Source organism: Pseudopipra pipra, chromosome 1 (assembly GCF_036250125.1).
Source record: "Pseudopipra pipra isolate bDixPip1 chromosome 1, bDixPip1.hap1, whole genome shotgun sequence".
In the NCBI taxonomy this organism is placed as follows: Eukaryota; Metazoa; Chordata; class Aves; order Passeriformes; family Pipridae; genus Pseudopipra; species Pseudopipra pipra.
Genome location: NC_087549.1, coordinates 51,897,934 through 51,910,762, shown reverse-complemented (window position 1 = coordinate 51,910,762; position 12,829 = coordinate 51,897,934). Strand labels below are relative to the sequence as shown.

Genomic DNA, 12,829 nt, shown 5'->3' with positions numbered 1-12,829 from the left:
CAAATCCATTTTCATGCCAAAATATTTGGATTACTATCATGTCTAGTCTTGAGCAAAAGATGGATGCATGTATAAGCATACGGTGAAAACTGTAATGCATGATTTAAATGATTTATTTATACAACATCCAGGTTCAGTATATAAAGGATTATATACTTGCCCTGTCAGGCAGAAGAAAATACTTTTCTCAGAATTTATTTCAAGGATGTAGGTTATAATCATGTGCAACCCCTCTTTACTGTATGAATAGAAGAGAGTTCTTGCCACATTATAGTAGTGACACTGGCTGATAAAATAAAAAGTTCGTTCAGGCAGGGTCAGTAGTTATGACCCTTTTTCTGACTCATTAGTAGGATAAAATTTAAATCTGAATAGAACTGAGTTGAAGGGCTGGAAAAACACAGCCCCACATCAGGATCCTCTTCAGAGAAAAAGAGTAGCCTGGTCAGAAGCCCTGGCTCTCAGCCACAAAATTAAACAAGCATCTTAACAGCTTATTCCTGTTTACACAACTGATGGAAAGCTCCTAGAGCAAAGCTGAAGTTCAGGTAGCTTTATAAGCAGGTTTTTATTTATTTTTCTACGCTTGTCTTCAGACCCAGTAACTGCATTAGTATTAGCTAAGAAAAATTCTTGATAGTCTTCACATTTCATCTCGTATCAAGGGTGGTTTCTGGACAAGTAGCAAACACCAGTCTATAAAGTTCCTTTCCATAGCAAGAGGCTTGGAGCTGGGATACTGGACAGTCCTTACAGCGCTCAGCACTCCTGTACCAGGGGCAAGGGTAGCAAGACTGCTCCCCCCCACGCTCAACAGCCAGCAAGCTGACAGGGTGTCAGTGGGGATGAGAAGGTTTCCACTAGCCAAGGGCCAAGCTGAGGGCCATTCCCAGGATGCCTAAATGACAGGATGTCTGACAAACTTGTATTTATCTTTAAAGCATATCTATCCTCTGTAAGCAATGAACAACCATTTCAGAAGCATTAAACATTGCTGCAAGCAGTTTAGTAGTTGCTGCTGCTATCTATTGTTGCATCTACTTGATATTTATTCAGATCTTATCTTGTTTGAATGTATTTCCAAAAATCCTCTGGTAGAAGTTAAGTGAAAAACATTGAAAGCTCATTGTTTTGTCTGTATTGTTAAAATAATCCAGAAAATTCACACTGTTCAAATCCCTCAGGCCAGCAAACTGACCCTTCTATAGTCATTGCCATGAACCCTTTGAAACAGGGTTTTCCTATGTATGGCTAAGATGAGTTTTGTCTCTCCATGAAGAATAAGGCATTTTACACTGCCTCTGGGCTGGAGCAACACACTGACAACCCCTTCTCTGGAGTCGATTCCCTTTTCCTGCCTGTTCACATATCCGTTCCATAGGTGGAACCTGACCTACACAAAGACAGCCAGCACACGTAGGAAGGGAGCAGCTGCAGTGGTGACCCTGCACAGCACTACGGATCAGCACGTCTCTTTGTTGCTACCTTTAGCTTTGTTTTTTTCTGACGGGCACCTGCCATCCTCAAAACAGCTCTAGTTTAGGAAAATAAACAATCAGGGGGAAAAAAACCCAACCCTGGCTGAACTAAATTGCTCAACCTTGAAGGAGAACATGCCCGTTTCTAACTTGCTAAGTTTAGACAGTCTGGATTATGACTAAAAACTAGGGACATTCAGAAAGACCAATTTAGAAGAGCACAGTCCCCATCTTATTATGCCTCAACTGTTGGATTTGCTTCCACTCTTTTTCTGAACCTTATTTAAGATGATACAGTGGAATAATTAGGGAAGCATTGGGGGATGTTGCACAGAAGTAACAGCCTTTTGTGCCTCATGCAACTTGGGCCCACCAGGGATTTCTTACTCAGCTGCACAGGGGATTTTGAGCACAGAGCAGACTGGAGCTGAGCAGAAGGATCCATGACAACACAATTTCCTGAAAACTCTCCCAAGTGGAATAGGGGCTGTAAAAGCCATGGGAACGGTGCCAGAGCTGCAGTCAGAGCCACAGACCAACTGATGATTCACTCACTGGAAGGGAAAAAAACCACCCAAACTCAACTTTATTTTAATTCAGGCGTTTTTCCTACTTTTGGCTCTTGTTCTGCAATGCTCTGCACGTGCTGAGCTCGGGACCTGGGAACTCCATGGACACCCAGTGAGCCAGAAGTTAAGTAAATGCTTAAAGATCCATCTCCCATTGTCTCCAGGACCACTCAAATAAATGCAAAGATGTCTTAAAGACAGAAGTAGATTAAATAGTGCAAATCAAAATCACATTTATAAATGCTTTTTGGATCAGGGCCTTTATTTGCACAAGGAAAGACAATTGCAACAAAATAGAATATGGTTTTACTCATTAAATATGAGAAACACTGCTGGTAACATATGCTCATTTTTTCTTTTTAGCATAGCTTTAGCTATCGTAACTTGATGAATCTCTTTTCCATTTTATAAACATTTGGTACATGTTTTACAAAAAAAAGCCTACTAACAGAAGGTTTAGCTAAATAATTGATACATGATTCCAGAACTGAATATTAAATGCATTACTTTTTTTTCTCCACACAGTTGCTACCATAACAGAAAATATCGTCCTCAAAGCAGAAAACATAATTTTGAATTCTCATCTGAGCAGAATTATAATTGAGAGTTTGTTCAGATACGCCCCACATTTATATACTAACCACATGCCAAAAAATACAGATGTTCATCACAAGATGAGATAAAGGGGTGACTGCCAGAGACACAATGAAAATGCTCTGGTTTAATCTATTCATCCCAAGGTACACTGTCCAATTGTTTCAAACATGTTTATTTTACTAATAATTTTAGAAATTTGGAAAAGAGGATTATCTACATCCACCCTCTCATTCCATTAAACTAAAACAGTTTAATATGAGAAACTTAGAATTAAAAATGAAGGTGGAAAGTTGTTGTTGGTAGTTCTAAATACAACAAACAATGTAGGCACTGGATGGCTAACAAACCCAAATTGTGACTTCTGGAGCTGTATATTTAGCAATTTGGCAATGTGACACATCTAGCTAAAGGCAGTATGAAAGCCAGGACAGTAATTCATTTACTTAGAGGTTTGGAATAGAGTAATATTACAGACTTAATATGTGAGCGGGTTGTGAAATATACTTCGTAGTCTGTACAGAACACTTTAAATAACACTGATTATTCAAAGTTTCCAATTTCCTTTGATTCTGAAATACTCTTACCAAGAAGGTGATTTAACTGACTATGCCCTGCATGGATTGTCATTAGTGAAGAGCAGTATTATATATTCTAATTTAAAATTAATCCTGAACTAAGTAATGATGATAATGCAGACATAAATTTTGAAACCTCTTGGATATAAAATGAAATAGCCAACCAAGCTCACTGGTGAAAATTTTTAACCGATCATAGAGATGTACCTAGGATAACATCATATACTTTTATTTGGCTGACTTGAAATAAAAGGACATCCAGTAATTGAAAGTATTTTTATCTAAATACTTTTCAAACAAAAAATGTATTATGATTTAAGAATGTTTTATATGTTATAAAACAACCTTTGACAGAAGATAAACCCCAGTCTTTCTTTTTTTCATTTTCTTTTGTTTGCTTTCGAGCAAGTCAGTTAATTGTTTTATACCTCTTTTTACAGGTTTCTAGAAGGTAGGGAAGAGTATTAAGAATTACAACTTTTGAGATACTGTTTGGTGCCATCAGACGAACGGGTCTCTATAGAGTCAGCCAGAAGTCTTTATGTTGTTCCTAGCTTCCAGAGGAGGGGAGGTGTCTCCATGAATTTTACTAGCTCAGTCTGACTTCTTCCAGGGATGGCTCAGAGCTGACATAATTCTCCACCTTCTGCTGCTCTATGTTGCCTCAGCAGTGCAACTCTAAGTCACCCACTGAATGCACTCTCATATCAACTTCAACCCAGAATAGCTGGCTTTCTGGACACGTCCAGTAGTAGCCATACATTAATGCTTTTCACCTGAGAAAATGAGTGTGATCCCTTTCTTCTTAAGAATCAGGGATACTGTTAGCATGCCATCAACCTGGTCGCTTGGGTTAGATGAAATTAAACTTACAAGCCAAACTCATGGTGTGGTCTTTGGCCATAAAGAAGAATTATTCTAGAAGAGTTGCTTTAGGGTAAAGGTAGACCAAGGTAAAGCTGTTCTTGTGTTCCTGTCTCCATTGTTAATACCAACAGAAAAATATGAATGGTTTCCACTTCATTGCTTATGTTTAGGCAATTTTGTGCACCTTAGTACAGCTCTGGAGGAAAAAAGGTTGAGCACAGAACACATGAGAAGGGTGGTCCCACGCCAAGATGAATGATGGTTACAGGATTAGCTGAAGCTCCTCACAGCCTATCTTAATTCTTGATACAACTGTGAAATCATGAGTATATTACTCAGATCCTGTGCTCCAAAGACCTGATGTGCCTGCATTGAGCAGAACAGCCTGTGCTCTGAGCCATGCTTCCATTCCAAGAACAAAATCATGCCATTAGCTGAGTACAGAGCACCACCTAGTTAGTGGATTGTATTCTGGCTCTAAAACCTGATCAGCTGATGTTAGGTTAGAAAGCTCTCCATGTTACTTTAGTGTATAAAGTAAAACTGTGTCAGTGCCTCCAGGATACTTCTTCCCTTACAGAGAGACAATTTCACTAGACTGCTAAGGTGAGGAAACTTGCAGTTATGAAGCCATTTTGCTAGCACTGACATCTCAAAGAACCTGAGGCCCTACCTCTTTGCAAAATGCACTTAAAGTTACATCCTACACCTTGGCAGCACTTCAGCTAGGCCAACAAGGGGGTCACTCCATTTGCGTATCCTTAAACTTCTTTTGTTTATTTCTCAAAGTGAATTATCTCAATTGGATTAGTAAGCATTAAGATATTAATCTCTGTTGATTAACATTCTTTGAAACATAGCTTTTACTGGAGACAAGAATGCATCAAAACACTGAGAGCTGAAACTATGTCTGCTTTGAGCGACATGGGACAGTGCTGAACGCTTGTAGCTTGATGCTCTGTCTGATGATGCTAACATTGCTAATCTGGGGACATCTTTATTATATGATTGTAAAGAGTCCTTCCTTCTCTTTCCTGAAGAACAATGTCCAACTTTTCCCTAAGGGCTCCTCCCTTACTATATATAATGCAGTAATGTAAACTTGCTATTTCTGGTTAGAAGTCTAGAAAGCTGAAATATGTTTTGATGACTAGAAGGGTTCACCGACTTGAAAGTTTGATTTTTTTTTTCCTGTTTTTCTCATTGATACTCTGTAAAAGTATAAATGGTAGTTTATCTGATAAGAGATACTGGAATTAGAGTGAAACTGAAAGTATAACAACAGAATATAAAACCATGTGCTTATGTACCATAAGAACAAGTCCCTTTTTTGGGGGGGGTAAACATTTTTAAGAAAAAGTTTTCTATAGATGGGAAAGGAAACTATTTATAGATTTAAGAAGCTGAGAGTACAGTTACCTAGAGGTAGGTAAGGGATTCATATAGCAACCTTTTCCTCTCTTATTTACAAAACGTGGTTTCTTTCTTTCAGTAGAAAAGTTAAAATGAAATCTTAGTCACCAGTATGCACAAAAACTCTTTGGCACATCTCCTAAGGAGCACTAACACCAGTATCCGGAATTAATTCCAATGTAGGTAATTTGGCTTATTACATTTAGAGGCAGTTTCAATTAGACAGAGTGTTCCTCCATTTATACTAAATACAAATGTGCTGTTTGTGAGACGTGCTGAAGAGCCACTGTGTTTCACCTCTGTAAGATCACTGTATTGGGTGATCTGAATCTTAAATACAATTTAAGTTTATCTTTGTTTATTAGAAAGTTCTTCTGCATGGAAGTTTCTCAAAACTTGTAAAATGCATAAGTGCAAGCTTCATAATAGATTTGTGTTAAAAGATTCTGTTTTCATTGTAAGTGTAGGTAGCAAATCCATTGGAAATTTCACATAGATTTTACGTTGTTAGAATTTCCAGTGAAGTTTTGGTTTGCTCTTGCAACCTGTTTTAAGTAAGAAGTCTTTGGACAGAGCTTTATTTAGCAGTCTTTCTTGGATATCTAATGTCTGCCTCAAACAGAAATGGATCATCAGGTAGATCTAAAGATCTAGTTCATCATAAAGATTTCTGTATTTTTTTGTTAAGGAAACATATTTTTATCTGTTTTAGAAATGTCTCTTGAATGCTGACCAAGGCTGCACATCCTGAGCACCCAAGACATGAACATAAGACTGCTCAGGGCTGGGCCCACTGATAGACTTTCCTGAGAAGAATAACTCTCTTCTGACAGCATTTATCTTACAACAGGGAATGCTTTTTAGCCAGCCAGCATCAAGGAGATACTCCCTCTCTGTCACAAGACCATTGTATGGATCTCCTCACTGTCACGTGGAATCCAATACTCTTTTACGCATGAAAAGTCAGAGTTATCCACATTTTTGTAGCAATGCAGATAAGTGCCACATGTCAGCCACAGGTCTGGTAAAACCAGCAAAGGAAAAGCTAAACCACCACTGTATTCCTTCTTTTGCCCTATGCAGACAAGCCATTCTGGCTGCTGGGAGGGAATTGTCACCCAGGAGGAATGTGAAATGGCTATCAGGAAAGCACACCACTCCTGAGAGATAAGCTGGCAGTGAGAGGCTGTTTTGGTAGCACTAAGGTGTGCATGCAGGCACAGGGGCTATTTACTAATTTACAGCTGACCTTCATTCTCCTGTTTGTGTCACATTCCTTCTGTTGTGGTCAACCTCGCTTCCTTTCAAAAAATGGGTCTTTTGTGTGCTTATTAACACTATTAGCCCTGGCTGCTTTCTAATTCTGGATAATAATTGAGAAACTCTAATTACTGTAATTACTATGCTCCTGGGGTGAGGTTTTATTTTTTATAATTATTTCTAGTGATTTTGTTTGTGAATACTTTTAATATAAAAGAGCATGTAGACAATCATGAGTCCTTGCACTGCATTTATTTAACAACTACCTCCACTAAATTTCATCAGTGCCCTTCACCATTTATTAATCAGATACTACTTAATTTCTTCTGCCTCAAGCAAGTGGGAAAGCGACTACTGACAAATGACAAATAATGTGACACGCCAAGTTTGATTCTGCCAACTAAGAATTAGTACCAGCCCAACAAAAGCAAAGATGGAGGTGACAGCTAGATGGCACAATTGAATATATTCTAAATCTTCCCCACATGACTCTTTAAGGAGGAAAAAAATGCTTCAGTGTGTGCAAACACTGAAACAAAGCAAGAAGCAACCTTAGACTTTGGCCACTACATAAACTCCTTGATCCATTCCCATTGCTTTCCACAGAAGGATCCAGTTGTGTCTTCTGGAGCTTGTACTCCAGAACAGTCTCTTGGAGTAAGCAAGATGTTCTCCTGTGTCTATTTTCTGATTACCCCAACACTGGTGGGATAAAAAGTTTTGTTTCTTCTAGAATAATCCACCAGATTATGCTAAATTGCTCAGGAAAAGACGTTCCCTGAAATTACACTACTATCTTCAGCTGCTTTTTCACTTACAAACATGGGCATGGAGGCCTCTTGCATTAATATAATCCAAAATACATTATTTTTAAATAGCTTGTTGTCACACTGATGTAATTTTATGAGTCTTGATTCTCGGTTATGCTTTTTACTTGTTAGTGTGTGGTTTGGAAAATTCTGAGTCTTGGACAAAAATGTTATTATTATAACATTATTGTTATATAAAAATATTATACCATTAATTACTTGTAATTTCCTTTTTGTAAACTTTATTGTGAGTGGAAAGTTGTTGACCCCAGCATGAAGAAGACAGGGACTTTTTTTTGAGGCTGCTTCAAGGGCTGCTTATTTGTTTAGAGTTTTTTTGTAAAAGTTCTTATGTCAGCCTAGGCCAATCTCAACTAAACACTGCTTCATCATCTGTTATCAAAGAACTGTTCATGCAACTCAGCAATGATTTTCCTAAATGACTGTGAGACCTCATTTAGATTTTTAATAAACAGTCACATTCTAATGAGGTCTTCGTAAAACTGACTAAATATGTTTAGAAATCATTAGCTTAAATTATCAGTACAAAAGCCTCCTTAGGGAGCCCTGCAGATTTTGTGATAAGACTTCTGGCAGATGGATTAGTGTAACAGCGCAAGTGAGTTCTGAATTTCCACACAGGCAGTGTAAATCTGAGTGACTGGGTAACAGGCTACTTGATAAAGAGCTAAATGTCCCTGAGGTGGGTTCATTAAAGAGAGAAAACAATCAAAACACATTTCGGTGCCATTTAAATACCAGGTGCACAGCAGTCTGCAGGTGCCAGAAACACTGACAAGGGTCCCTTGCTGGAACACACAAGAGCTTAAAGGGATGTGTGGTTTTGACAAGTGTGCCTCAGATAATGACAGATATTGGCTGATGTACCTGGACCCTGCTGGAGGGTAATGTGGGGACTGAGTCATTTGCAGCAGGTGCTTGCATTAGGGACAGCCTCATGGTGATTCCTCTGCCCGCAATTAAAACAGTCCTGATGCATAATGCTCCAGGGCAAGAAGCAAGTTCCTAGCACCGATTTAATGACTATCCAGCTAGTCCTGGTAAACAAATACACATAAGCCCCCTCAATGATTAATTCATGAAGGCTGTATGCTGTGTGGCAAACATGTTAAATAGATATCCCTTTTTCCTGAAAATACAAGGGAATTTTCCTCCTCAGCTTACAATGGGTCAACAGGGTGAAAAAATAAAAATAATAGACTCCTATAAACCTTATACCAGCAATAGCAATTGAAATAGAAACCCTCAAATTTGGGAAGGTTATAAAGTTTGCCCTACAGGAATGCTACCAAAAGGTCCATTAAAATCATTACTAATCAAGGTGGCACCGAGCTTGTGTTAGGGTTTGCGGGACAGATGGTGTGTTTGTAATTTGCCTCCTTGTTACTGATGGGTCCAGCTCTGGGAGTGGCACAAAAACACCAATGGAGGAGTGACTGCATTGTTCTGTGGCTCATACAATTTCATTTCCATTAAAAGCTCATTTCAATTTCTGCTCTCTAATCTCACCTATGCTGGCCTCCAGAGAAAGTGAGAACAAAGTCATTTCTACCACTGCCAGAAACAACAAAGCCACAGATCTGTATCCCACTAGGACTCTTGCACCCTGAAGAAATCTCCACAGTGGCACAAACCATTATTTGCTGCTAAGGGAATGCGCTGTGTACCTAAATGCTGAGAATGGAGGCTGCCAACACTGGCACCAAGACTGGCGTCTCCCTTGCTGGCACCCGACAGTTCACTCTAATTGGCGCTTTCAAATACTGACTTTAGGAAAACAGTATGTGGTTTCATGCAGTATGCTATTTTTGTTCTCAGGCTTGTTTATTCATACCCTGAAAACATCCCTTTTTAAGTTGTCCACTTGGGTACTTATGAATGTGTATAAAGCTTTAACAAAGAGGTTTGCTGGAGAGTCTCCTATTCTTACAAATCCATCCATTTTGAACTGATATGTGACCATCCCGCTATTTCTACCTTTTTCCTTGCTCAAGGGACTGAGGAGGAAGCAGCCTCCATGATCCTTTTCTGTCTCTGCAATTAGTTGTACATGTGTTCCTGCAGCAGGTGTTAATTGCAGACAAAACCCCCATCTTTTTTATATCTAAAAATAATACTGGCACCTGATATGTGCTTGAGCACACAGATAGCTTAAATGTTAGGATTTATATTATCTGTTGACAAAGGACCTATGGAAGAATAAACTGAGATTGTAAAACTGGACTTGCTGAAAAGGACTTAAACTTACACCACACAAACAGTGCTCTCTCTCCTCATGCAAATGCCACAGGGCAGAGGGGGTATCAGACACTCTACCAGCATGAAATTAAAAACATCTCTTAAAACCATGCAGCTCACACCGAGATGTGTGCACTTGACTTCTTATTTCAACACTTCGATTTACAATAATTGCAGTAGTTCCCATAAAAGCAGTGGTTTTTTTTCATACCAAATGAAAGCTGTATGCCAAGTTCCCAGGCAAATTTTCTTGAAAAAACATCCCAGATGAGAACTAAGACACCAGTACATAGACAAAGCAGTAAATGAAAAGACTCAGTTATTGACAGTTGTGGGAAACAAAGAACAAGGTTCCATTCAATACTTGTTGAAAACAAAATTAGCTATAAAGATTTGTGTAGGAGGCTTACTTTAGAAGTTATCAAGCAAAGAAAGAGAAGTACACAGTATCAACCAGGTAACTCAAGCTTTCCTTTACTACGCAGCTCCTGAAGATAACCTCCTGATAAACAAATTTAGAGTACAAATGAGTAAAACTAATTTTTTCTGGTTTAGTCCAGAAGGCTTACAGGAAGTAAAACCCAAACAAACCAGATTGATTTAGACTAAAATACTATGAAGCAATTTCAGACTTCCAACTACTTTTCCCAGACATCTGTTTCAGAATTAATCCCCTTAGCCTTCCTTAAAAAAAAACAATGATTCCATACTTTGTTCTGCAACAAATTCCCCGATTTCCTTAATTGAAATGGTATATCTGAGACATGTACAAAGATATGGCACCTTCTTTCTTTGGCAGTCTTTGCAGACTCTGCTGTACATAATGCATCTTTATCAGTTACTTTTTTATTGTGCAAATGTTATCAAAGCCAAGCATCCAAGGTACGTTTAAAAACAATTGATAATGAACCTCTTAGCACAGGCAGTCATAAATATTTTATGTGCTATACTTAGTATATAAGCATCTTGTTGGTCTGTTATTTAATTTCCATAAGCAAACACCCTGGATGTCTTTCATCTTTTTAAGTACAAAAATCACTTACCCTTCCCACTTCTACGAGATTAGTAACCATGATTATGCTGGCTGTGTTTTCATGCCATACCATTCTCCAGAAGTCATATATTGTCTCCTGCATTGGTCCTGAAACAATAAATCAAATGAAAGGTTACAATCGGAAAGTCTCATGATTGGAAGCTTGTCTCTGGGGAACTTTGAGAGGCCATGACTATACGCATATATTCATATCACTATCATCATATTTTTCATTTAGGGTCGGTTAATTTCTTTTCTGTCATCCCACCTATCTGCATTTAAGTATTTTCCTCCTGAAATAGTGTTCTGAAAGAAAGTTACTTCTCCAGTGCTTGGGTATTTATCTCCATAATACCCAGAAGTGCAACTATAAAAAATGGATAACATTACTCTTTCTTTTTAACAACTGGATGATAACCTAGGGAAGGTGCATTTGGAATGAAATGAGCCTCAATGGACTCTGTGGCCTTTCCTGGTTTCTAATATTTTTCTTAGTATCCATCAAATTAGCCCGGCTCCTAAACTGTAGTTCCTGAAGTGAAACAGTTTTTCTGCTGCAGTATATCACTTTGCAAAACAGTGGGGAAAGTGGCAAAGAAACCTGACATGCCATGGCAGCATGTCTTCTGCAGTGCTTTCCCGAACAACCTGTGCACTTTTGTAGATGAACACACTGGGCTTCCTCCAGCATTGTGATGAAGCTGGGTACCAGCCCACAGGAAATGCTATAGAAAGGTAAAATGTTGAGAACCACCACACCACTTTGCATATGCCTGGTCCCGTCTGTTTCTGGCCTACATGCCCCACCCTTTGTGTTTGGAGTACCACTCCAATTTTAAACCACTGCTGTAAAATCACTGAGCCAGTAAGAAAAAACAATATAAACTATAAACTTAACATCCATACTGAATCCATTACCCAACTGTCACACTAGAGTTAGCAATTAGGGGCTTATTTAGAGCAATGACTTAAATCAGCTAATTGGAGAACAAATGGATAACGTATTGACCTAAATGTTCCTTTAGTAAAGAAGTAAAAACTCTTAAAGCATTACAAAACCATACATTGACAGATTTCGGTAGTTTGCACCCATGTTTTTTTGGTACTTTGAGCTCCCTTTGAAAATAAAATCTTCACTCGTGAAATAAAGTATTTTGTGGACAATGTAGTTATACATTATTACTATATTATCATGGCAGGGAGGTTGGACTAGATGATATTTGAAGGCCCTTCCAACTCAAATCATTCTATGACTTTGTGATGCTGTGATATTATAGGCAAGCCAAAACCAACTCATGAGGCAAGTAGCACCACAGCTATGACATAACTTAGAACTCAAATTTAAGAAAAAGGATAATAGTCTAAAACTCTGAACACTTTAAAATTCCAAATGATAATTTTATCATCTATAATTTGCATAGATCATTTAAAGAACTTATGCATTCTCTTCCTTATTTTATCTGTCTTCAAAAATGCTGCACATAAGTTTCACAAGTCTTCTCGTAGTCACCTAACTTCTCTTTAATTGTTTTGGTTATTCATGTAACAGGAGAAAAAACCATTTAAAACAAGAGGAAGCTATGATGGTTAGAACATGAGAAATGTCAGAAGGTCTTAAAGCAGAAATAACAGGAGAGCCTAAAATTACAGTTTCTGAAATTACTAAATTCAAGATGATGCTGTAGCTGCAAAACTGGACATCTTTTTTTTTTTCTTTTAATTAACAGCAAGAACAGGTGATACTTTTGTGAGATTTCTTCTGAATTATGACAAGAATTAAATCACTCTCCATCATACGGAAATTTACAGTAAGTATTTTACTTCTACCAAAGTGTCCCGGATATGTAATACAGTCATGGTCCAAGTGCAATTTTGAATGTCACAGTAATATAATTAATACACATTATAGTGAGAGTTTAGCTTGTGTGTGTGTGTCAGTCACAACAACATTGAAAGGTTTGTGTCAGCC

General features: G+C 38.2%; 1 protein-coding gene across 11 annotated transcripts in view; it reads right to left on the bottom strand.

The window, feature by feature from the left end:
• PTPRM (protein tyrosine phosphatase receptor type M) overlaps nt 1–12,829 on the bottom strand; it is a 457,368-nt gene that overhangs the window by 23,105 nt on the left and 421,434 nt on the right. For all 11 annotated transcript variants that reach the window (XM_064656540.1, XM_064656549.1, XM_064656569.1 and 8 more), the window contains one exon: nt 10,871–10,968. In XM_064656540.1, the coding sequence (XP_064512610.1) occupies nt 10,871–10,968 (98 nt within the window). The remainder of the gene's footprint in view (nt 1–10,870; nt 10,969–12,829) is intronic.